The 25,945-nt window shown below is 44.6% G+C and overlaps 1 protein-coding gene across 4 annotated transcripts in view; it reads right to left on the bottom strand.

Annotated features, from left to right (window-relative positions):
• The window catches only part of PPP6R2 (protein phosphatase 6 regulatory subunit 2), a 277,099-nt gene that overhangs the window by 193,393 nt on the left and 57,761 nt on the right, over positions 1-25,945 (bottom strand). For all 4 annotated transcript variants that reach the window (XM_073579254.1, XM_073579253.1, XM_073579256.1 and 1 more), the window contains exons 2-6: positions 20,071-20,190; positions 13,789-14,034; positions 7,777-7,963; positions 6,574-6,711; positions 5,129-5,194 (exon numbers count right to left, since the gene is read on the bottom strand). In XM_073579254.1, the coding sequence (XP_073435355.1) occupies positions 5,129-5,194; positions 6,574-6,711; positions 7,777-7,963; positions 13,789-14,015 (618 nt within the window). In that variant the 5' untranslated portion in view covers positions 14,016-14,034; positions 20,071-20,190. The remainder of the gene's footprint in view (positions 1-5,128; positions 5,195-6,573; positions 6,712-7,776; positions 7,964-13,788; positions 14,035-20,070; positions 20,191-25,945) is intronic.

Here is a 25,945-nt window from a genome sequence, read left to right as displayed (position 1 = left end):
AGTCATAAAAGCATTGTAATATTTCCTCAGTCGTAGAGGCCAAAGTACCATCAGAACTGCGAATCTCTAGGATTGTGTTAGTTGTATTATGTTGCCGCACTAGATAAGCCAAAAATTTGCTTGCCTGAATCCCCATTTCAAAATAAGATTGTCGGGCAAAAAATAATTTACGTTTAGTTTTAGTGGCAATATATTGAGTGTATAACCTTTGAGCAGTCAACCACTCCACCCTATTACTATTAGTCTGGTCAGATATGTAGGCAGCCTCCGAATCTTTCAAACGTCGCTCCACCTCGCCATCCTCCTCCAATGTCACTCGTTTAATGTAAGAGATCGTGGAGGATAAACAACCCCTCAGGTAAGCTTTAAGAGTGTCCCAAAATAAATGAATGTTTCGGGGTTCAGGGTGGGACGAGACGAAGCAACGTAGCTGATCAATCGTTTTATCAGGCGGTTTTATCAATTTCAGCCAGAAAGGGTTCAGTTTCCATGCCATCCTATCATTCAATGGTCTGTGCCTAAGTTTAAGAATAACCGGACTGTGGTCTTAAATCCCCCTACCGCCATGTTCAATACCATCCACCCATGTTGCTAGGCTGCTGGATCCAAAAATGTAATCTATGCGAGATAGGGAGCGTTTAGTGGAGAAATGGCAAGTATATTCCCTGGTCTCTGGATGACGCAATCTCCGTAGATCCAACCACCCGCTACCCGCCATAAATTGTGACAGTTGGGATGTACCCGGGGAGGGGACTCCACTCTGTATTCCATCACCCAATCACAATTTATCAAGATGATTATTCATGACCAGATTAAAGTCACCCACACAAATGACATGTGCATCGGGGTATTTTAGGGCAAAGCTCAGTGCCTTCTGGATAATTGACATATTGGCCGGAGGGGGATTGTAAATACACAGAATAACATATTTCTGAGAGTTGATCAGCGCCTCTCTGGTCTCCCGTCGAACATCTTTATGAATTAACAGTGAAACCCCCATTGAATAGCTGGTATGAAAAGCATGTATAAACCATTGTACCCACGGATTTTGTACACACCGAACAGTATCTCTAGTCAGGTGTGTCTCAACCAGGGCCACAATGTGAGGACGATATTGTCTAATTTGTGAGAACACCTTAATTTTCTTCCGGGGGATTTTTATACCTCTTACATTCCAGGTCATGCATATCAATTCAGAACCCATTTCCGCCCATCCAAATATCTTGCATAGCGGTGCCCGAACAAAATGCAGAGATATCACCTAGATAGTAGAATTGGCATTGGCTGCGGCATTTATCTAAATAACCAGAAAAACAAACACTTTTGAAAAAGAAAAAACAAAACAAGAACCTAACAATATAGGAGCACAGTCTCACGCCCCCATCAAAAAATAGGCAAGGGGATACCATCACTGAGCACAGTGTCCGGTATTGTTGGTAACTGGATACCCGCCAAGAAAGTTCCAATTAGACCTTTAAACGAAAGGATCCAAATTAACAGCTATCACATCAGGATTCCTTCGCAGGGGATCCCCCATGAGACTGCAGCCATTCAGTCGCCCCCACCGGATCCGTGAAGAACACGGAGGTACCTCCGTGAACAACTCGAAGCCGGGCCGGATATATCATTGAGTACACAATATTTCTTTCCCTGAGCAGTTTCTTGACTTCGATGAATTGTGCCCGCTGCTTCTGCAGCTCCATAGAAAAGTCCGGAAAGATGGAGATCACAGCATTATTGAACTTAATGGGACTTTTTAGCCTTGCAAGACGCAGAATGGTGTCTCTGTCCTTACAATTGAGGAGGCGTGCCAGGAAAGGCCGAGGTGGGGCCCCTGGAGGCTGAGGTTTTGTAGGGACCCTATAAGCCCTTTCAACAGCGAACACTGACGAGAAATCATCTCCCAGGGAGGTCTTAAGCCAATCCTCCAAAAACTGCTCAGGATGTTGACCTTCCGAGCGTTCAGGCAGACCATTGATGCGAATATTATTTTGACGCATTCTGTTCTCCAAGTCATCCACCTTTTGCTTCCAAGCATTCATGGAGCCCGCCACTTTTGCTAATTTGGCTTCCATAGGAATCCTCCACTTTGGACACCCTCGTCTCCACCTCTGTAATGCGTCCCTTCATGGCCTGTATATCGTGACGAAGTCTCCCCACCTCCATGTAAACATCCTCAATTTTTTCCGTCAGGGATGTTCTGGTAAGGGAAATAGCCTGCGTCAATTGCTCAGACGCCTGTTTAAGGTTTAATTCTTCTTGCTCAGCCTCCTCCTCAGCCCCCGAAGGACGATTCTTACATTGAACTTGGGAGGAAGTATTCCTCTGGGGTCGTGCACTTTCAGAGGGATCGGGTCTTGCATACTCCTTTAATTTTTCTGCTGCCGCTCCCGACCCTTTAAATCTGCTCATGGCTGTTGCAGCTTGACCCAGTAAGATAGCTGGAGATATATGCTCTGGAAATGTCCACCGCAGGCAGTAAGAACAGCAGGATTATTGATAAATAATTATGGCTCAGGCCACAGAGATGAGGGGGGGGGCCACGTAAAATTAAGAGGGCAGCGACTCACGCTGTATGGTTAAAGTTTGTTGCGGCCAGGGGAGGGAGAGGGGTCCCCACAGAGACAGCAGCCGCGAGGGAGGGTGTGCAAAGCCTCCCACAATACTAACGCCGGCCGGTGCAGCGGTTAAATGGTGGAGGGGAAAGAGCACGCAGGGCCCAATTTTTCAGGGCACTCACCGCGCGACCTCCCCGTTCTATCAGTCGTTATCTTTGCTGCCCGAGCAGCAGTGAAGCGGTGCGAGCGACGCCGCAGCTCTCTGTAGCAGAGCTGCGCGCCCAAGATGGCCGCCGCCTCGTGGGGAAGCAGCCGCCCGCTCCAGTCTCCCCGGTCTCCCGCTGATAGAAGACTGCTCACGTCCTCCAATGATGGTCCAAGGGGGTCCCGCTGTCCACAGGGGTCCATGCAGCTTCAGATATACCGGAAAGAAAGGGTCCAAATATCAGGATATTACAGGATCATGAGGAGCTCTCTCAGTAAGCGTCCTCTCCCGTTCACTCCATAGCCACGCCTCCACAAAGCCAAATTTAAGTGAGAGTTGCTCGTAGGATTGCTAGAGGCAAATCAGAACCGACGCTTGACTGCAAGTGACCTTCAAAAAGATTTAGCAGACTCTGGAATTGTGATACATTGTTCTACTGTTTAGAGACACCTGCACAAATATGGCCTCCATGGAAGAGTCAGCAGAAGAAAACCTCTACTGGATCCTCACCATAAAATTCAGGGTCAGACGTATGCAAAAGAACATCTAAACAAGCCTGATGCATTTTGAAAATAAGTCCTGTGGACTGATAGGATTAAAATAGAACTCTTTGCAACAATGATCATTGATATATGTGGAGAAAAAAAGGGCACAGAATTTCAGGAAAAAAATATCTCGAAAACTATTAAGCATGGGGGTTGATCAGTCATGCTTTGGAGTTATGTTGCAGCCAATGTCACGGAGAATATTTCACAGGTAGAGGGAAAAATGGATTAAATTTCAACAAATTCTTGATGCAAACATAACACCATATGTAAAAAAAAAAAAAAAAAAGCTGAAGTTGAAAAGAAAAATCCACGATAGATTACCTCAAAAGGCACAAGCTGAAGGTTTTACAATGGCCCTCACAGTCCCTTGATCTGAACATCATTCTGTGGCTAGACCTCAAAATAGGAGTGCATGCAAGACGTCCCAGGAATCTCACAGAACTGGCATAATGTTCCAAGGAAGAATGGATGAAAAGCTCTCAAAAAATAATTGAAAGTCTCTTGGATGGCTACAAAAAGCATTTACAAGCTGTTATATTTCCAAAAAGAGGGCTACTAGGTACTAACCATTCACGGTGCCCAAACATTTTCATCAGCCCATTTTCCTTTATGTAATTTTTCAAATGTAAAAGATGAAAATATTTTTGTTTTGCCTAAAATACAAAGGAAATGTGTCATCTTTAACTTTAGGCCTTTTACAAATAATTTCATCTTCAACTTGCTTAACTGTTCATAACAGTAATTTTGACCAGGGGTGCCCAAACTTTTACATGCCACTGTACATATATGAGATCTACCGTATTTTCCGGCATATAAGATGACTTTTTAACCTCTGAAAATGGTCTTAAAAGTCGGGAGTCGTCTTCTACGCCGGGTGTTGTCTTATAGGGTGGGTGCAGAGCAATGTGCGGTCAGCACATATGGTGGGGGGGGGGGAGTGGTCCCGATGACGAGGTGAGGGGGCGTCTCACCGGGATGGTGTAAGTGAAGTATCCCTATTACCTCATTGTGGCAGCGGTGCTCTGTGCGGCTCTCTGTGCAGCGTGGGGGGCGCCGCCGACATTTCGTCACAGCCCGGAGGCCCCCGCAGCTCCATTGCCGAGATGCGGTGGCCTCCGGGAAAATGGCCGCTGGGGGCAGTGCATGCTCGGATTCAGATCTCGTCCCAGCGTCCATTTTCCCGGAGGCCTTGAGACAGCTTACTGGTTTTACCCATCATGAGATGTTTCTTGTGTGGCACCTTGGTAATGAGACATCTTTTTATAGGCCATCAGTATAATCAGCTGATATTTTTCACTAAATGGAAGGACTGATTTCTAATTACTGTTAAGATTTCAGCTGATGCCATAATTTTCCATGGCTTTTTGCACCTGTCTTTCTTCATGTGCTCAATACTTTTTCAGTGTCATTTCTCATTATTACACATAACTTAATTTATAGACATCTAAGGTTTCATATCTTTACATGTGTGGATTGGATAGATTGTTACTGTCACCTGATGAGGAATTCATGTCAATAGTGCCTTTAGGCATTTATTTACTAAGAACATTGGTGACGTGTTCAATATTTATTTCACCAGGTGTGTGTGCGTGCATATTATCAATAATTATGTTGAAATGTAGGCAGGATGGCCAAAGGCCATGATTACAAGCAACAGCAAGAAAAAGACAACTATAAACACATTCAGGAAGAAGAGTAATTGAAAGTTGTCTGGCAAGTAAAACTTTTTTTTTTTTTTTTTACAGACAGCAGCTCTTTGCTCCTAGAACTATGCTGCATTGACATTTCAATAGCTGCTTCAAGATATCAATACTCACATCTTCCTCCTGACTGCAGTGGAGAAGGTCTATCAATCTCTGAATAAGTCTTTCTTCATTTAGCCACTAGAAGAAACATTTGAAATCTATAAACTTACTGGACTGTAATACCAAAGTGACAAAAATCATCTTGGTAAAAAACTATGGTTACAAGACAAAACAACTGGCAGACAACTGTGGTGTGTTTGAAGCAGAACGTTAGTTGCTTTAATGACCCCTTTTTAAATTAAATAGTCTTGCTTGTATAATAAAAAAAATATATACAAACCTCTCGCACTGGTGAAGTTCCAGAGATGTCAGTGTCGGGTCTGCAGGGGTTCACATTGCTTTGTTATGCCATCTGAGCCCTAAAACCAATCAAAAGCCATTATTTGGCTGCTGTTCTCTTAGGCTGTGTGCACACGTCCAGAAATCCCATGGATTTTATGCATTTTTTCCGCATTTTTTCGCCGCATAAAATATTGTATTCAATGGCATTCCGCACATGCTATGCTAATGTTGCGGATTTTTCCACGGCAAAATCGCATCGCGGAAAAATACGCAGCAGGCTCATTCTTTTTGCGGAAAATGTGCAGATGGTACCAAGGGTCTGGAGGAGAGGAGACTGTCCTCCAGGCACTGGGTACCATATCCCTGGTAAAAAAAAGAATTAAAATAAAAAAATCGTTGATATTCTCACCTTCCGGCGTCCCCAGGCCTCAGCGATGCTCCCGGCAGCTCCCGTTCCCAGCGATGCCTTGCACGACAATGACCTGTGATGACGTAGCGGTCTCGCAACACCGCACGTTATCAGAGGTCATTGTCGCAAGGCATCGCTGGAACCGGGAGCTGCCGGGAGCATTGCGAGGATCGGGATGGCTGCGGCAGATGCCGGAAGGAGAGAATATTCTGATTTTTTTTTATTATTTTTAACATTATATCTTTTTACTACTGATGCTGCATAGGCAGCCTCAATAGTAAAAAGTTGGTCACACTTTTCAAACACTATGTTTGACGAGTGTGACTAACCTGTCAATCAGCATGCGGATTTTTCACGTATTTCCCGCGGCAGGGAGTTGCGGAATTGCCGCAGAAAATTCAGCGAAAAATCCGGACGTGTACACATAGCCTTACTTTCATTGGAAGAAGACAGAGCACAGCAGCCCAATAGCGGCAGCTGACTGGATATATGGCTCATGTGGAATAAAAAAGAAGCCCCGGACAGACTCACCGGTGATATATGTGGAATAGTGCCGATGTTGGAGATGAGTATATTTTATTTTTTACATTACAAGGGGGGACTACTTAATTTAAAAAGGGGTTGAAGTGGAAAACCCCTTTAATGTTTTTCAATTTTTTGTGACAATAACACTGCTATGTGTCCACCTAAAATCTCCCCATCATCACACTAAAGATTAGGCTTTCACATTTATCCCAACTTGATACATGTGTTTAACATGTCTCACGTTTAGCACTTCTTGTCTAAGTGGAGCCGGCTCCACACAACTGATGAGACGAAGTAGAAGGTCCATCATAGCTGAAGTACCAATGTGCTCCAGCACCAGTGTAAGGAATTTCTCCTTTTTCCTCAGAAATCCAATGACCTAAACGAAACAAAGTTAAGAAAAGTTACCGTAATTAAAAGTTAAACAACAAGAGGGACTCATCATCGATCCTTTGTAAAAAGTTTCAACATATGAACACAATGAAAGCAGCAGCTTTAATAGACCTACTGGTATTTTATGGCGTACAAGGACCCACAATATTCAGAAAAAGTATACAATATTCTGAAACAAGAATGTTAAGCTGGAAAATATGCATAGATATGGCTAGAGAAAGCTTTACACATAGCGATATCGCTAGCAATATCGCTGTAAAGTCACCGATTTTGTGACGTAGCAGCGATATTGCTAGCGATATCGCTACATGTGATACTTACCTCCGACCGGCTCTCCCGCTGATTATCGCTGGTCCTGGATCATTTCTCGTTGGGTGTTTCCTCCTGGGCTTCCTGTGGCGCCGACGAGCGACGCGTGGACGCGGGTGGGAGGATGTCAGGATCGCCGCGTCTGACAGGTAAGTAGCGACCCCCGACCCCTGCTATGTCGCTGGTGAGATCTGCCTGTGTGGCAGCTCACTAGCGACCACTTAGCGATGCAGCAGCGATCCATATCGTCGCCACTGTCGCCTCACTAGCTGACTAGATGGCTTAGCCACATTAGCAGCTACTTCTTTGCTGCTGCACATCAGAATAGACTTCAAATAATTACTCCTGACAATAACCTGCTTTCTATTGTAAACCATATTCCTTATGTAAACACGGAAGATAAAATATGGACAAATTGTCTGAAGACAATCAGCCTTTTAGCTTCAAGAGTATATTCCAGAATTCCAGAAGTATTTTTCACAAAGCCCATGCTCTTATAACTATGATGCAATCCAAAGATCATCCCAGAAAAACAGACAACCCCTTGGTACTCTATCTGATCTCAGGTACAAATTTTCTTGGTGTTAATCTCAAGTACAAGTAGTTAAATTGCTGTTTTTTACTAAATAAAGCCAGAGTTTTCATATTCCACCTCTTCTACCAGAGAAATGCTGTACATACACTAAGCAGAATTGGGGGGGTTACACATCACTAATGGTAAACATTAGCAGCTATTTCTCACTTGTTCAGTTTTCCTTGCAATCAGATTTCCAATGGTCTTGCTGAAGAAGCTGGCCAGCAGAGGATTGAGTGGGGGCTCTTGCTGTAGAAAATCATAAAGGATGTCCAAGAGGTGCTCATCCTCACCTAGTTTATCATTAATCTGTGGCACGTCACAGGTGAGCAACTCACAGGCTATGTTTGGGTACCTACAAGAAGATAACATGTGCTAAATAAAAAAAGAGAAATCACTATGTAAATACAGCGTAAATTGTTTTTCTGGTATAAGTTGGGCATAAGTTTCTAAGTTCCATCAGCTTAAACCAGGTGATAATTATTAATAAACTCCGGTGTTAATCACCCTTCACAGTGCTGCTTTTCCGCCACTGCTCCAGTATTTGTTGACAAGCTGTATCGGTAACATCCCAACTACAGCGCACATAATCGCTGCAGCCAATCACTGGTCTTAGGTGTTTTGCCAACATAGCCAACATCAGCCGTTAAGTCTAGTGATGGGCGAGTTGCATTGCTGCTCGGGTCTCCCCTAGCATGCTCAGGTGATCTCCGAGTATATTGGCGTGCTCGGAGATTTATTTTTCGTCGTCTCAGCTGCATGATTTGTGACTTGTAGACAGGCTGAATACATGTGGGAATTCACTAACAAACAGGAATTCCACACATGTATTCAAGCTGTCTATCATGCAGCTGAGGCGATGAAAACTAAACCTCCGAGCACGCCAAAATACTCAGAGACCACCCGAGCAACGAGTATACTCGCTCATCACTAGCTAAGTCCAGTCATTAGCTGCAGCAATCACGTGTGCAGTAATCATGCAGTCCGCTGTTCACTGAGCCCAGTCCTAATTAGCTGCAGCAGTCATGTGTGCAATAATCCCGCGTACAGTAGTCGTGCTGTCACCGATGCAACCGCTCAACAATCACTGACAGTAGCAGCTGAGCTTTGACACTGGAGCAAGAAAGGTGATTAACAACAATTTGCACCAAATACACTCAATAATGATAAGCAGATTTTAGGAATAATAGCTCAAGAAAAACGAATACCTTTAAAATATACCTTTTACTCTAATTCATTAAAAATAATAACACAGCAACCAATCTAACTATTATACGCCTTACCAGGTCAAACGGACCAGTCATAAATCAATGCAATAGTATACTCTAATAACCACAAGGGTGCCCTACTTAACTGTGGATGTTGGCACCCTACATTGAACGCAAATTGGCGCCCCCCCCCCCGCTCAATGGTGGCTGCCCCTAAGGCACCCTTATAATTCCCCATTAGAAAACAGGATTTTTGGTTGTTTGCCATAAAATCTGTTTCTCAGAGCCTTCATTGGGGGACACAGGAACCATGGGTGTATGCTGCTGCCACCAGGAGGCTGACAGTATGCACAAAAAAAGTTAGCTCCTCCTCTGCAGTAAACAACCCACCGACTGGCACTAAGTTAATCAGTTAGTGACAAAGCAGTAGGAGAAACAACAAGATAGAAAGAAACAAAACAGACAACTCAAAATGTAACAATATAACACAGAAACAAGAGCTGACAAACATGGGAGGGTGCTGTGTCCCCCAGTAAAGGCTCTGAGAAACAGATTTTATGGTAAGTAACCAAAGTCCTGTTTTCCCTAACACTTCATTGGGGACACAGGAACCACGGGACGTGCCAAAGCAGTCCCTGGGGAGGGAAACAGCAGAAACTCCGTTCAGGCTGGATAACTCACCCCTGCTGCCTGCAAGATCCTTCTATCTAGGCTGAGGTCCATCGAAGCGTAGGTATGGATCCTATAAAATTTGTCAAACATGTGAATGGAAGACCAGGTTGCCGCATTGCAAAGTTTTTAGGGCAGATGCCCTATGGTGTACCGCCCAGGAGGCGCCCAATGCCCGGGTAGAGTGAGCCTTAACCCCAGAGGGAAGGCACTCTGTTCTTGACCCGATAAGCCTCCAAAATTGCAGTTCTGATCCAGCGAGCAATCGTAGCCTTGGAGGCCCACAGGCCTCTTTGCGCACCTTCTGGAAAGATGAAAAGAGAGTCCGTTTTCCTAAAGGGGGCGGTTCTAGCCAGATAGACCCACACCGCCCTGACCGGGTCATGGCCACAAGAAACGCCACCTTCCAAGACAAAAAGGATAGAGAGACCTCTCCAGGAGGTTCAAAGGGAGACCTAGTAAGGGCTTCCAGCACTAGATTGAGGTCCCAGGAGTCCCCGGGAGTCCGGTACAAGGGAGCCAAATGCGCTACCCCTTAAAGAAAAGTTCTGACCTGAGAACGGGAGGATATATTTTTCTGGAAAAGAATAGAAAGTTCTGACACCTGGCCCTTTAGCGAACTAAGAGCAAGACCAGCATCAAATCCTGCCTGGAGAAACGCCAAAATGGAAGGGAGAGAAAAGGACATAGGCGGGATGTGATTAGACTCACGCCAGCTGAAATAGGCTTTCCAAGTCCGATAATAGACCCTGGAAGACGGCAGCTTCCTTTCCTGGATCATGGTGTGAATCACCCAACTGAAAACCCATACACTCTCAGAACCACGTTTTCAACAGCTATGCCATTAAATTGAGCAACATAGAATTCTGGCGGCAGATCGGTCCTCGGGACAGAAGATCCGGTCTGTCTGGGAGCCTCCATGGGGTGTCCACGAGAAGATTGACGATCTCTGCGAACCAAGACCTTCTGGGCCAATCATGTGCAATCAGAATGACCGGCACTACTTCTGCCTTGATCTTGTTTAACAGCCTGGGAAGAAGTGAGAGGAGAAAAAACAGATAGGGAAGGGCAAACTGTGACCAAAGAAACGCCTGAGCGTCAGCACCCACCGCGAGAGGATCGCATGACCTGGAAACGAACCGTGTAATCTTCCTGTTCAGCCGGGACGCCATTAGGTCCACATCCGGAGTTCCCCATCGAAGGTAAATCTGATAGAAAACTTCCTGATGCTGGGACCACTCTCCCTCCGCGAGACCCTCGCAGCTGAGAAAGTCAGCGGCCCAATTGTCCACGCCGGGGAAATGCACTGTAGATATTGCCGGAACTGTCGCCTATGCCCAGAGTAGAATCTTGGATACCTTGCCCATCGCCAAGGGGCTCAGAGTCCCTCCCTGGTCATTGAAATATGCCACCGCCGATGCATTGTCCGTCTGAACTCGTATTGACAGACCCCTGAGAAGCCTTTCCCAGTGACGGGGGGACATAAGAATGGCCCTTATCTCGAGGATGTTGATCAGCAGATGCCGAGAAAGCTGGCGTCCGCTGTCACCACCTGCCAGTGAACTGGAAGAAAGGACCGACCCTGGAAGATGAGAGGGGATGACAGCCACCAATTGAGAGATCGTTTGACTCGGGAAGAGAGCAGAATCGGGCTATCCAGAGAGAACAGACCTGTTCCACTGAGACAGAATGGCCTGTTGAAGTGGTATTGAATGGAATTGTGCAAAAGGAATTACTTCCGACGCTGCCACCATCCTTTCCAGGACAGTCATAGCTGAGTGGAAAGATGGAAGCCGAGGGCCCTGTAGAGAGCGAACACCCTGCTGGAGGATTGCTCACTTCTCTTTGGGAAGAAAAACCCTTGTGTGACGGGTGTTGAACAGCATGCCTAGAAAAATGAGGCACTGAGTCGGAACAAGGCAAGACTTTGTCCTGTTGACTAGCCATCCCAAACGTGACAGGGTGTCCAGAATGATGGCCAGACTTTCTTAGGCCTGAGAGAAAGTCGGAGCCTTGATGAGGAGGTCGTCAAGGTACAGGATGAGCGCTAGGCCATTAACGCAGCCATGATTTTTGTTAAACCCTGGGAGCGGTTACGAGCCCCAACGGCAGGACAATGAACTGAAAATGGTCCTGCTGCAATGCAAATCGGAAGAAATTTTTTATTCCCTGAGAAGATAGGGACACGAAGAAAGGCGTTCTGGATGTCAATGGAGCACAGGAACTCCTGTGCCTCCATGGAAGCAATTACTGCACGAAGGGACTCCATCCTGAAATGTCGCAGTTGGACTCTTTTGTTCAGTAACTTTAGATCCAGGATGGGTCGAACTGCGCCGTCCTTTTCCAGCACGAACAAATAGGTTTGAATAAAATCCTGTGAAACGTTCCCGGTCTGGAACAGGAACAATGACCCCTGAACTGAGAAGAGAGGCAATGGACACAAATAAACCTGGAACCAGAGAAGCATCTCTTGGAGGACGGGATTCAAAGAATCGATCTCGGGGTTGCAAAACTAAACCTATTTTGTATCCTCAGGATACAACCTCCCTGACCCATGCGTCTTCTACCAAGGAGACGACCGCCCAGCCTGGGAGATCCCCTGGAATCTTGAGATGAGTCATTTGGAGGAAGACCTGACAGGTCTAGGCCCGGCGGATCTACCCTGCGCGACAAGGGGACACCAGGAAAGGGTGGGTTTAAAGGAAGCTTTTTTCCTGTTCTGGCGAGCCTGTGGCCTCTGTTGGAGGGAAAAATCCTCCGTCGCAGCGAAACAGCGAAAGGACTGAAACTGCTGCTTCAGGGGAGGCCAGCGACGTTTGGACTGAGGAAGGACATAGACATATGTGGATACGGGGTGGCAGTACACCTCATACTCCTAGTCTCTATGTGGGAGTACAGTTGTGACTATTCACACTGTATCCCTCCAGAGGTACGAAAGATCATCTGAAAAAGAAGAGACGTTACTGGAAAACAACGAAAACAGAGGTAGATATGGGTCTAGTGAAAGACCCGTGTCCACCTCCTTCTGACACAAAGCTAAAACTGATTAACCTAGTGCCAGTCAGTGGGGTGTATACTGCAGATGAGGAGCTAACTTTTTTGCGTATAGTGTAAGCCTCCTAGTGGCAGCAGCATACACCCATGGTTCCTGTGTCCCCCAATAAAGCAATAGAGAAAAGGAGAATACTTATTAAAGATAGCCAAAATCCTCATTTAATCATTCTAACAGAGCCACATCATCACGGATACCCATATAAACACTCAGGTGCAGGGTGGATTTTGATGTGGGTTTAGGATCATTATTAGTGATGGGCAAACCCGAACCATAAAGTTTGGGATCTGTACTGAACACCTAGAGTTCGTGCACAGACCCCGAACAAAGACTTCTCCAGAACGTTCGTGTTACTGTACGGGTTTAGTACTCCAAACATCGGCTGTTACCCATGCTGTCATCTGTGAGACAGCGTGAGAAACACCGGCGGCTCTGATCGGTGGTAAGTTCGCTATCGCCGGTCAAAGCGTTGCGGTTCCCACACTGTCAGATTATGATAGCATGTGAGCCATCAGATGTGACCGTCAGTAAAAAGGTTACCGCAAGTCACAGGTGTCGACTAGAGAGAGTACTACTCTCATCATACTACACAAGCTCTCACGGACAGCAGCCAGCAGACATTTTTCCTCTAATATGGGACAATTAGCATCTGTCTCATGGGGTTTTTGCCTTTCTTTAGATCAACTCGATCAACCCGTGTCTTTCTTCAACCTTAACAACTATGAAACTGTGTAGAACTTCTAAAAGCTACTTCTTCATCACACATAATATATAAAAAATTTAAGATTTCTAAGCAGAAAAAAAAAAAACAAAATGCACTCTTAAAAGCTAGTCACACACAGTCTGAAACAGGGTTCCCCTGTCATTGAGCGCTATTGTTTTGTGTTATATTTGTATCCCACCAAAAGCGTTGGCATACTTATAATACTTACACTGGTTTATTTCTCATAGTAAAAAGATTTTTCTTAGAATAAACCACTTTGGAGCAAATTTAATAATACATTTTAAAGAGATTCTATTAGCATAAAATGACTGTTCAAGCACAGCTAGGTCCCCGAAAAGGAGCCGTGCTTGGTTTGAACAGTCATTTTCTTCTGACAAACAGCTTAGGATGAAACTAGACACACCAAATTTGTTATCACACTGGCACATGCAGTACTATAAATTCTGTCTAACCTTATTTCACCTAATTTTGGTGTAATTCTCTGTAACATAGGTGACTCAGCAGTCATGGATTATAATTTTACTCACTTAAAGCGGACTTTCTCGTCCATATCATCAGGAGGCTGCTGTGTGATGAGCTGCACAAGCTGCTCCATGCATTGTGGCTGACACAGAAAGTCCAGGAGCCGCTGGTTCTGAGCCTTACACTCTTGGAGCAGGTCATCTTCATCCATTAATTCTAGGAGGGTAACATCCTCCTTTTCCAGGAGCTTGTCCACATGTGAACTTGTGTTGAGGTCAAACTTCCAGAACATGGCAGCAAAGTACTCCTGACTGTTAGAAGTTACAGTAATGAATAAAATTCCATCAAATTGCTTATAATTAATCCCAGAAACACCACAATTATAGGATACATACCAACTTGTATCATTCAGAAACTAGATTACATTTAAAGAGAACATTTCACCAGTTTGACCATGCTAAACTTGCCACATCATGGAATAATGGCTGGAAAGCTTAAAAAAATATTTTTCTGTTTACTTATTTTTTATTTAATTTCACCTCTACACTGTGGCGATGGCAGCTTGTAAAGTTTACGTTATAATTTATGATAAGCCCAACCAGGTGTTACCAGAGATTCTGCAATCTCCAAGCTCCACTCATAAGGATGGACAGGTCTCTGCAAGACCGATGTCTGCATAAGGACCCCATCCCCTGGACATTGACAATTGGTGGGATGTTTCTATGTTTTTTACTATTTCACATTTAAGTTACTAATGGTGGACCAAATGTTAGCTGTCCACTGTCAGTCTTTTCTTGAATAGTCTTTCATTTGACATTGGTGACGATTCTTGTCATATATTTTGTCCATCAATGCGGATTGGACATTTTGGTTTTCACCTGTTTGATACGGGTAATTTTATTGTATATGAATTTCCATTTTAATATGTTCTCTGATTAAATGCTATATTTTACTCACATTCTGCTGATCTACGTTATCTGTATTATATTGACCAAAAAGAAAGTCATTTGTATAAACAGTCACAGTTTATATCAGAGACATGTATAGTTCACACTGCTACTGGGATTGTAAGAGGGCTTGTTCACGTCACATGTGTTATTTTGGCATCTATCAGTAGAATTTGAGAAAGCACATCCGCAAAACGCCGGTCGGGGCATTTGTGGTGTCGCAGACGGGCGGCTTACAGCAATATGCGTAAGATACATTTTTAATTTTTCTTTCATTAGGTCAGGTTTTATCATGCTTTGACTTTATGCACTTGTCTATTAACCAATATACCTCTGGCTATATGAACTTTTTGCAAGGTTACGATTTAATACCTGAGTCCCAATATTCATCTGCTTCACCACGCATATGGATTTGACTATTTCCTCTTTACCACAAACATGTTTCATGGGTAATCCTGATTCATGTTTTTTTTTAATGTGTATGCTGTTTAATAAAAATGTACCTATTTTATTATTGCCTTTTGGAGTGGTATTATTGGATACTTGTTATCTGCTTTCTATTGATATATGCTTATACAGCACCCACTTATATTTTGGATTATGATGGGGATACTGATTTATAGGATTTAAAGCCCCTTTATATCGTTGATATGTTTGTGGATATTTCTCAAGGTATGGAATAGTAGACTGTTATTTCATCCCACAGAGTCCAGGGCAAAAAAAAAGGATATGCTAAACATCTAAGTTTTTGAACATAGCAGCCTGTAGACGACAGATGCCACTGTATGGCATTTTGAAAAGGGAATCTGTCAGAGGGATTACACCCCCAAACTATTATTATAAGCATGCAGCTTTTTCAAAGACAATCCCAGCAATACCTTTACATGGCCAGTCCTTCCTCCATTACTGAGAGATCAACGTTTGAATTGATATGAAAATGAGTGTGAAGAACTATGGTAGATCTATCATCTACAGCTCTATTCCCCACCCAGCGCCGCCGCCTCCTGCCAGACGGAAAGCCTCTATGCTGTGTGACTTCAGGCAGTGGAGCTGTTAGTTATGCAGGAGGAAGCAGTGCTGGGAGAGTAATGGAGCTGGAGTGACAGAGGCTTCAGATCTACAAAATAGCTCTTCTTCCTCAATTGCATGTCAATTCAAATGCTGATGTCTCAGTGACAGAGGAATGGCCTGTTTAGGTAAGAGTATTGCTGAACTTGCCATTGAAAGAGCTACATGCACATACAAACAGTTTAGGGTGTGAAATCCTGCTGACAGATTCCCTTTAATCCCTTCCCGACCTTTGACGCCACGTAGGTGTCATGAAAGTCGGTGCCAATCCGACCCATGACGCCAATGTGGCATCATGAATTGATAAGCCCCCTGCGGGTCGGGTGACCGGTGTCACTGAAAGGTCACCCGACCTGCAGACACAGGACCCTTTGTGCTTCACCCCAAGGGGGGTGGCTTCGCCCCCCCGTGGCTACGATCGCTCTGATTGTCTGTTGAAAGTGAAACAGCCCATCAGAGCGATAGTAATATTTCATCAATGAAATTTGATGAAATATTACAATCCCACCATGGCCGATGCTGAAATAGCATCGGCCATGGCTAGAGACACCGATCCGACCCACCCCCCCAACGACTGACGAAAGCAATCGCCTCCCGCCACCGAGTGACAGGGGAGATCTGCCGCCGTCATCATCTGCTTCCCCTCCCCTTCCCTCCGGTCCCCCCACCTTCCGATCAACCCCCGGTACCCTCCGAGTCCCGCCGTCCCGGATCATGGGCGCCGCCATCTACCAAAATGGCGGGCGCAAGCGCAGTGCGCCCGTCGAATCTGCCAAACAGCAGATTCCATTCATTCGTTTTGATCACTGTGATAGATCCTATCACAGTGATCAAAGTAAAAAAAAAAATGTAAATCACCCCCCTTATCACCCCCATAGGTAGGGACAAATAATAAAATAAATAAAATATTTATTAGGGTTGGAATTAGGGTTAGGGTTGGAATTAGGGTTAAGGGTGTGTTGGGGTTAGGGTTGGGATTAGGGTTAGGCTTGTGGTTAGAGTTATGGTTAGGGTTGGGATTAGGGGTGTGTTTGGGTTAGGGTTATGGTTAGGGTTGGGATTAGGGGTGTGTTTGGGTTAGGGTTATGGTTAGGGTTGGGATTAGGGTTAGGGATGTGTTGGGGTTAGGGTTGTGGTTAGGGTTAGAGTTGGAATTGGAATTGAGGGGTTTCCACTGTTTAGGCACATCAGGGGGTCTCCAAACGCGACATGGCGCCACCATTAATTCCAGCCAATTTTGCGTTCAAAAAGTCAAACGGTGCTCCCTCCCTTCCAAGATTTTTTATTTTCACGGCTCTGCATTATAGACTTCTGTGAAGCACTCGGAAGTTCAAATTGCTCACCACACATTTAGATAAGTTGCTTGGGGGGGTCTAGTTTCCAAAATGGGGTCACTTGTAGGGGGTTTCCACAGTTTAGGCACATCAGGGGCTCTGAAAACATAACATGATGCCCACAGACCATTCCATCAAAGTCGGCATTTCAAAACGTCACTACTTCCCTCCCGAGCTAATTTTCCATTCAAAAAGTCAAATGGGGCTCCTTCCCTTCTGAGCCCTGCCATGCGCCCAAACAGTGGTTCCCCCTACATATGGGGTACCAGCATACTCAGGACAAATTGGACAACATCTTTTGGGGTCCAATTTCTCCTGTTACCCTTGGGAAAATAAAAGATAGCGTGCTAAAAATTATTTTTTTGGGGAAAAAAAATGATTTTTTATTTTCACGGCTCTGCGTTTATAAACTTCTGTAGGGGGTTCAAAGTGCTCACTACACATCTAGATAAGCTCCTTGGAGGGTCTAATTTCCAAAATGGCGTCACTTGAGGGGGCTTTCTCCTGTTTAGGCACATCAGGAGCTCTGCAAACGCAACATGACGCCCGCAGAACATTCCATCAAAGTCTGCACTCCAAAATGGCGCTCCTTCCCTTCCGAGCTCTCCCATGTGCCAAAACAGTGGTTTCCCCCCACATATGGGGTATCGGTGTACTCAGGACAAATTGCACAACAACTTCAAGTGACTTCAAATGTGAGGTGGTCCCTAAAAAAATGGTTTTGTAAATTTTGTTGTAAAAATGAGAAATTGCTGGTCAACTTTTAACCCTTATAACTTACTAACAAAAAATAATTTTGTTTCCAAAAATGTGCTGATGTAAAAGTAGACATGTGGGAAATGTTATTTAACTATTTTGTGTCACAAAACTCTCTAGTTTAACAGAACAATTCAAAATTTGAAAATTGCTCAAAATTTTTGCAAAATTTGTTTTTTTTCACAAATAAACGCAAAAATTATCTACGTAAATTTACCACTAACATGAAGCCCAATATGTCACGAAAAAAAACAATCTCAAAATCGCTAGGATCCATTGAAGCGTTCCTGAGTTACCTCACAAAGGGACACTGGTCAGATTAGCAAAAAATGGCCAGGTCATTAAGGTCAAAATAGGCTGGGTCATGAAGGGGTTAAGCAGATGAGTTTTTCGAATAGCTTTCAAAAAGATGCCATTAAAGACAATTTGTGCTAGAGCATAGGGTATAATCTTTTAATTGATTTCTCATGGAAAGCTATTTAAAAGTTAATGCTGTATCTGTTAAATGACTACGATTATAGTCTGAGGGTAACGGATGATCGCTATATCTCAGCCTCTGATACTATAAACAGAGATTTTCCCAGCATAAATGTCAACTGGAAACAAAAAAAAAAAAGTGACGTGAACACAGCCTTACAGCACATCAGAGCTGGCGCCCAGAATACAGGACTAGAAAGATTTATTAATCTGCTGCTTATGTCTCGGGGAATAATAAACTACAGAAAAGCAACAAGACCATAGCTGTAGATGCACTGCAGAGTTTTCTTAATAGCGAGGCTCGCTGACAGGCTGGCCCCTTCACATACACAGATTAACATTATAATTCAAACCAATTAAAGTAACCACCACAATAATCAATTAGAGAAAATCATGCAATTAATCTTCTAATAACTGGAACATGTAACAATACATATAATGGACTAAACATCGATCAAATGTTCGTTTGGGGGAGCCAGCGATTGTAATAAGGTTTGTTAATAAGATTGTTATGTGGAAATGCAATTTCATTGTACATTTGGGAATATATACCGTATATACTCGCGTATAAGCCGATAATTTCAGGGGGCTGAAGAAAGTCCCCCCCCCCCCGGGCTTAGGGAGGGGGAGCGGGGGTGTCAGATCATACTTACCCCCCCCCCCCCCCGATGTGTCTCTGCAGCCCCCCCACTTCTCCCACGGTCTCAGACTCGTTCCTTCAGCGGTCACGTGGTACCGCTCATTAAAGTCAATATGCGCATATTCATGACTTTAATGAGCGATACCACGTGACAGCTGAAGGAAGGAGCCTGAGACCGTGGGAGAAGCGGGGCTGCAGAGACTGCGCCAGGAGGGGGTAAGTATATGCAAGATTCACATGTCCCCGGTCCACCGCTGAACGCCGCTCTGTCCTCTGGCTGTGTTCAGGTCAGAGGGCGCAGTGATGTAGTTAGTGCGCACCGCGCCCTCTGCTGCCTGAGCGTCACTGACAGAGGACCCGGAAGACAGAGCGGTAGCGGTGGAACGGGGACAGGTGAATATCTGAGGTGCCGGGGCCCTGAGCCAGCAGGGACACCGGCACCTGGCCCCCATAGCGCGCCAGTGTCCCTGCCTGCTCAGGACACCGGCACCTGGTCCCAGCGACAAGGGGTGAGTATGTCATTTTCTTTTTATTTGCAGCAGCAGCGGCAGCATATGGGGCATAATCTATGGAGCATCTTATGGGACAGCATATGGGGGCATAATCAATGGAGCATCTTATGGAGCATCTTATGGGGGCATAATCTATGGAGCATCATATGGGGCATAATCTATGGAGCATTTTATGGGCAGCATATGGGGCATAATCTATGGAACATCTTATGGGGCCATAACCTTTATGGAGCAGCAAATGGGGCATATTATTCGCCTTTGTGCAGCATATGGGGTGTATTTTGTATGGAGCATCTTATGGGGCCATTATGAACTGTATGAAGCATCATATGGGGCTCCTGATTCAATATGGATATTCAAAAACATTTAACCTACTGAAGTCTCAATTAATTTTACTTTTATTGGTATCTATTTTTATTTATTTTTATTTTTGAAATTTACCAGTAGCTGCTGCATTTTCCACACTAGGCTTCTACGCGAGTCATTAAGTTTTCCCAGCTTTTTGTGGCAAAATTAGGGGGGGGGTCGTCTTATACACGAGTATATACGGTACTCTGCAATTTAAATACTTGATAAAGGAACACAAATGAAAAGCAAGTACAGTGCAACATACCTCAAAAAAACACAGATGGTAAGGTCTCAAAGGAGGTTTAATATGTGACCATACACACACATTTGTGCTTAGAATAGAGCCACCACAACCAGGACAATTCTGTATATGATTGCCGATGACCTGTAAAAATATAAAAATTATACTGTTTTAGAAAAAGATAAAATATAATAAAATTCAAAATAAGTGAAAAAAATTAAAAAAAAAAAACAAGCAAAGAAATTACAACATATGCATCAGAATGGACTCAAGACTTCGAGTTCTGAACAGCTTGTAAAGACTGTCCAAAAAAAATTGTAAAAATCTCATTGAGATTCTACATTTTCTTAATGCATTTTTGGGGGCACAGAACTTTAGTGTGCCATGGCCCCTGAACTTACACAATCCTCGCATCACATATTTACAAGGTGGTGTTGGAACTACATTGCACTAGTGCACGTGCGAAGGAGTTTAAGTAGTTTGTTTAAAGCACCACTTGTTTAAAGCAGCATTTGTTTTATATTTCATCACTGGAGTGGTGCTACTAATCTAAGTTCCTTTACCCTAGTAATATACTTGTCAGCCGCCGTCTTCAGCTTTTTCCGATGCAGCTCCGATCCAGATCCGCCATTCTGTGATCGCCACTTCTGACTGATCGAAAGGAAGTCATCTGGTAACGGTTACAAGCTCTCAATGTAAGTCTATGACAACCAGAACAAGGCTCTCATAGACTTGCATTGAGAGCTTGTGACATTGAGTTGTGATTTCCAGATCGCTCAGCAAACAAACTGGAGTGATCCGTCAGGTCACAAACTAATGGAAAAAAGTGAATGAAAGTCAGCTTACCGCTGTACAATAATTCCCTAAGCCAACCAACGCCCAGCACGGATCGTGGTGAGCCGCCACAATTAACATGAACAGGAAGGAGAAAGATATCCAGCTGTAAGCGAAGGTGGCTAAAAAATAAATTTTATTAAGCAACCTTAAAAAAAAAAGACAAAAACATGAAGTCAAGCACCGGCACACCAATGAGGAAGTCTTAGTCATAATCTGACTGTTACATATATTGAGACCTCGCATATGAAGACATCGCTGCATTGAGTAGTAAACTACAAATAAGGTTTTGTTCTAATAACAAGAGATGAGCTAATTTGTTCGGATTTTGCCCCCAAATATGATTTTGATAAATTTGTGATGAATGCATATCTTATGATCGGTTCCAAACATATTCGGTAATTTCTACTTCCATTGACTCTAATGACGTTCGGCTGTGTTTGGCGAATATTGAAAAAAAAAAAAACATTCAATTCCGATCATATTCGAAGCAGAGTCCGAACAAATTCACTCATCTCTACTAATAACCAATCAGGTACCGGTAATTGTTTTATTTAAATTCAAGATGTTTATTGGATTTTTGCTTATTTTGAAAAGATCTCCAACAAAGATGACCATCAAAACACGCATAGTTTGTTGTAGAAGTATGATTTACACCTTACTAACAAATAAAAGGGTTTATCTAATATTAAGAAAACATTGTAAAACAAGAAAAGCAACGGTGCTCGAATAGTCTTTCCACCAAGGCTTGAACCCATGATTCTAGCAGTATGGCTTATGACCAGAAACTAGCTGAAGAAGTCACGTGCCAGCCGCATGTACACAAAGACTGAGAGTGGAGAAGGAGGATTAAGGCTTAGTGCACACAGACTTTTTGGCCCTGCGGATTTTTCCGCGCAGAATTGAAGAAATCCGCAGGTCAAATGACCTGCATTTTTCCTGCGGATTTCTTCCATTTTTCATGCGGTTTTCTACTGCGGTTTTCCCCCTGCGGATTTGGTGACAGGGGAGATGGAAAACCGCACAAAAGAAGTAACATGCTGCGGATTTTGTACCGCGGAAAAATCCGCAGCGTCTGCACAGCGGTTTTTTTTTTCATTCATTTTAATGCTACTGTACATCACAATGCGGATATGCCGCGTTTCTGCGCGGAAAAATCCGCTGCGGAACCACTGGATATCCGCACCGCGTGCACACAGCCTTACTCTGGACTGTCAGGGAAAAAATTAGGTACTATTCTTATTTTACAATAGTGACAAAATTATTAAAACATTAGTTAATATTGAAAAACCCCTTCAAGGGGGGATCAGTATGATTCAACCTCCAAAGTCATCTGTATGGGCACATAGATCAAAGAAAGTTGAATAAATTGATACCTTGATTTTAGCAAAGCATTTTAGCGTTTCATGCACGCATTTCCCTTCATAATTGCACCAGACTTATAACTGTGTGTCTGGTATATTCTCTGATCCTTACACTATTAGGCAAACAGCACAAGATTTCTTGCATCATTTTCAGCAATTGGAGGGCATGCCTGTCATATATTCTGTGGTCCTTACATGGGGCTGATCTGCTTCAACATGATAATACCAGTCACTTTAATTAGTATGTATTTAATAGAAATTCTTAAGACCAGTGAACCTCCAAATTCTGCTATAAATACAAATCCTAATGAGGCAAAACTATTCATAATACATGGTTCAATCTCAATTTTCTCCGATGCATGAAAATACAGCAGCATAGAACCAGACAAGCCATGAGTACAGGTGCGTACGGTACATGCTAATATGTCTATTTTCTGATCAGTCTAAGGGTACCGTTACACTTAGCGATGCACCAGCGATATGGATCGCTGGTGCATCGCTAAGTGGTTGCTAGTGAGCTGCCACACAGGCAGATCTCACCAGCGACATAGCAGGGGTCGGGGGTCGCTACTTACCTGTCAGACGAGGCGATCCTTAAGTCCTCCCGCCCGCGTCCACGCCTCGCTGCCACAGGAAGCCCAGCAGGAAGCTGACGACAAGAAACGGTCCAGGACAGTCTCGCGCGATCAGCGATAATCAGCGGGGGAGCGGTCGGAGGTAAGTATCAGACATAGCGATATCGGTGACGTTACAGCGATATTGCTAGCGATATTGCTATGTGTAACGGGGGCTTTAGTCACACTGCCTTCAAATCATACGATCTTATCAGGTTACGAGACGTCATGTGCTGGCGAACAAACATGCTGCAGAATGGAAGGTGTCACTGTTCTGTGTAACTAGTTGGATCGGTTTCTAATGAAGGTACACGATTCTTTTCTAATACTCGGGATGAGGACACTTTGCGGTCATGGCCAAAGCATTGATTCTGTCGCAAAAATTGGCAGCAAAGAAAAAAAAAATACAATGCATAAAAACAAAGTTTACAGTCTTACACACAGACACTTTTTTCCAAAATTATTTAAATGCGTTAAAAAAAAAAAAAAAAGAAAAAAAACGCTTTAGCAAAAAAATGCAGGTATCAGGTTTTGATGCGTATTTGGTACCAAAACCTGATGAAGTTTAATCAGATTTTTTTTTTATTCACTAAACTTTATCAGAATGCTCAAGAGAAATGTACCCTGAGAAAACTGCATTAAAATGTAACAAAAACTAAGCAAAACCTGCGTTTTATAAGTAGCTTAAACACAGCTTAAATTTGGCATAAAAAAGTTGCAAAAATGCAAAGTGTCAACATAGCCTAATGCTTTGTTTCCACTATGAGCTTTTTGTGTGTTTTTGATGTTGCAGATTTTCTGCACCATTTCTGTATTGATTAAGTAAAATAGGTTATGAACAATTTTTCAAAAATACACAGAATAAAAAAGAAAAGTATATACTCGAATATAAGTCGAGATTTTCAGCCCAAAAAATTGGGCTGAAAGTCCCCCTCTCGTCTTATATTCGAGTCATATACAAAGGGGGTCGGAGGGGGCGGAAGTGTCAGGTCATACTTACCCGTCCTGACGCTGTGACTTGAGCCCCCAGCTTCTCCCCGTGCTCTCTCTTCCTGCCTTCAGCGGTCACGTGGTGCCACTCATTAAAACTCATGAATATGCGCATATTCATGAGTTTTAATGAGCGGTACCACGTGACCGCTGAAGGCAGGAAGAGAGAGCACAAAGAAGCTGGGGGCTCAAGAGACAGCGTCAGGACGGGTAAGTATAGCGATACTCACCTGTCCTGCGTCCATGGCTGCTTGCTGCTGTCTGTCATCGGTCAGTGACTTCAGACAGCAGAGGGCGCGGTGACGTGGTTAGTGAGCGCCGCGCCCCCTGCAGTCTGAACGACACTGACTGATGACGTGGCAGATAGTGGTGAGCAGACATGGACGCAGGACAGGTGAGAATCTGACACCCAGCGACGGAGAGGTGAGTATGTCATTTTTTTTATTTTTACATGCAGCAGCAGCAGCATGGGGGCAGCATATGGGGGAACAATCTATGGAGCTTCTTCTGGGGGCAGCATATGAGGGAACAATCTATGGAGCTTCTTCTGGGGGCAGCATATGAGGGAACAATCTATGGAGCTTCTTCTGGGGGCAGCATATGAGGGAACAATCTATGGAGCTTCTTCTGGGGGCAGCATATGGGGGAACAATCTATGGAGCTTCTTCTGGGGGCAGCATATGGGGGGAACAATCTATGGAGCTTCTTCTGGGGGCAGCATATGGGGGAACAATCTATGGAGCTTCTTCTGGGGGCAGCATATGGGGGAACAATCTATGGAGCTTCTTCTGGGGGCAGCATATGGGGGAACAATCTATGGAGCTTCTTCTGGGGGCAGCATATGAGGGAACAATCTATGGAGCTTCTTCTGGGGGCAGCATATGAGGGAACAATCTATGGAGCTTCTTCTGGGGGCAGCATATGGGGGAATAATCTATGGAGCTTCTTCTGAGGACACCATATGGGGGAATAATCTATGGAGCATTTCCCACCCTAGACTTATACTCTAGTCAATAAGTTTTCCCAGTTTTTTGTGGCAAAATTAGGGGGGTCGACTTATACTCGGATCGACTTATACTCGAGTATATACGGTAAAAGCTCATTGTGTGAAAATGGCCTAAAACTGGATATCTACAGTGTCTCCACGTGTACAGGGGCAGAATTGGACATACAGTGGGGAAAATAAGCATTTGATACAGTGTCGATTTTCCACGCTTTCCCATCTACATTGAATGGAAAGGTCTGCAGGGGCGGGACTACTGCGATCACAGCTGCGATGGGGCCCGGAGTCCTTATGGGCCCAATCGCGGAGCTGCAGCAGCTCATTGGCTGTGCAGCGCCGTTCTTTTATTGGCTGCCAGGCTGCAATTGGCCTGACAGGATGGCTGCTCTGTGCCCACAGGACCTGTGATGAGGTCACATGAGGGGGAGGAGTCAGGGGTCACATGATCAGGAGCCTCCGTGTCTGCAGGACTCTGCTGTGCTGGTTGTCATGGTGGATGAGGGTACGTTTATGTGTGGGGTCAGGAGGGGATTACAGGCTGGATGTAGCAGGGCCGTGTGTGTGCGAGGTGTACGGAGCGAAGCAGTGTGTACGAGGTGTACGGAGCGCAGCCATGTGTGTACGAGGTGAACGGAGCGCAGTCATGTGTGTACGAGGTGTACGGAGCGCAACCGTATGTGTACAAGGTGTACGGAGCGCAGCCGTGTGTGTACAAGGTGTACGGAGCGCAGCCGTGTGTGTTCGAGGTGTACGGAGCGGAGTCACGTGTGTACGACGTGTACGGAGCGGAGCCGCGTGTGTATGAGGTGCACGGACAGGAGCCGTGAATATACGAGGTGTACGGAGCGGATCCACGTGTACGAGGTGTATGGAGCGGAGCCGCGCGTGTACGAGGTATACGGAGCGTGTACGAGGTATACGGAGCGAGTACGAGGTATACGGAGCGGAGTGTGTACGAAGCGGAGCCGCGCATGTACGAGGTGTACGGAGCGGAGCCGCACTTGTACGAGGTGTACGGAGCGGAGCCGTGCGTGTACGAGGTGTACGGAGCGGAGATGTGCATGTATTTTGGCATTTGGGGGGCCCCCATTTGA

The sequence above is a fragment of the Dendrobates tinctorius genome, unplaced genomic scaffold, assembly GCF_039654945.1.
Source record: "Dendrobates tinctorius isolate UK_male_01 unplaced genomic scaffold, ASM3965494v1 ptg000062l, whole genome shotgun sequence".
Lineage (NCBI taxonomy): Eukaryota > Metazoa > Chordata > Amphibia > Anura > Dendrobatidae > Dendrobates > Dendrobates tinctorius.
Note: the sequence above shows the minus strand (reverse complement) of the source record. Positions and strands in the feature narration are given on the sequence as shown.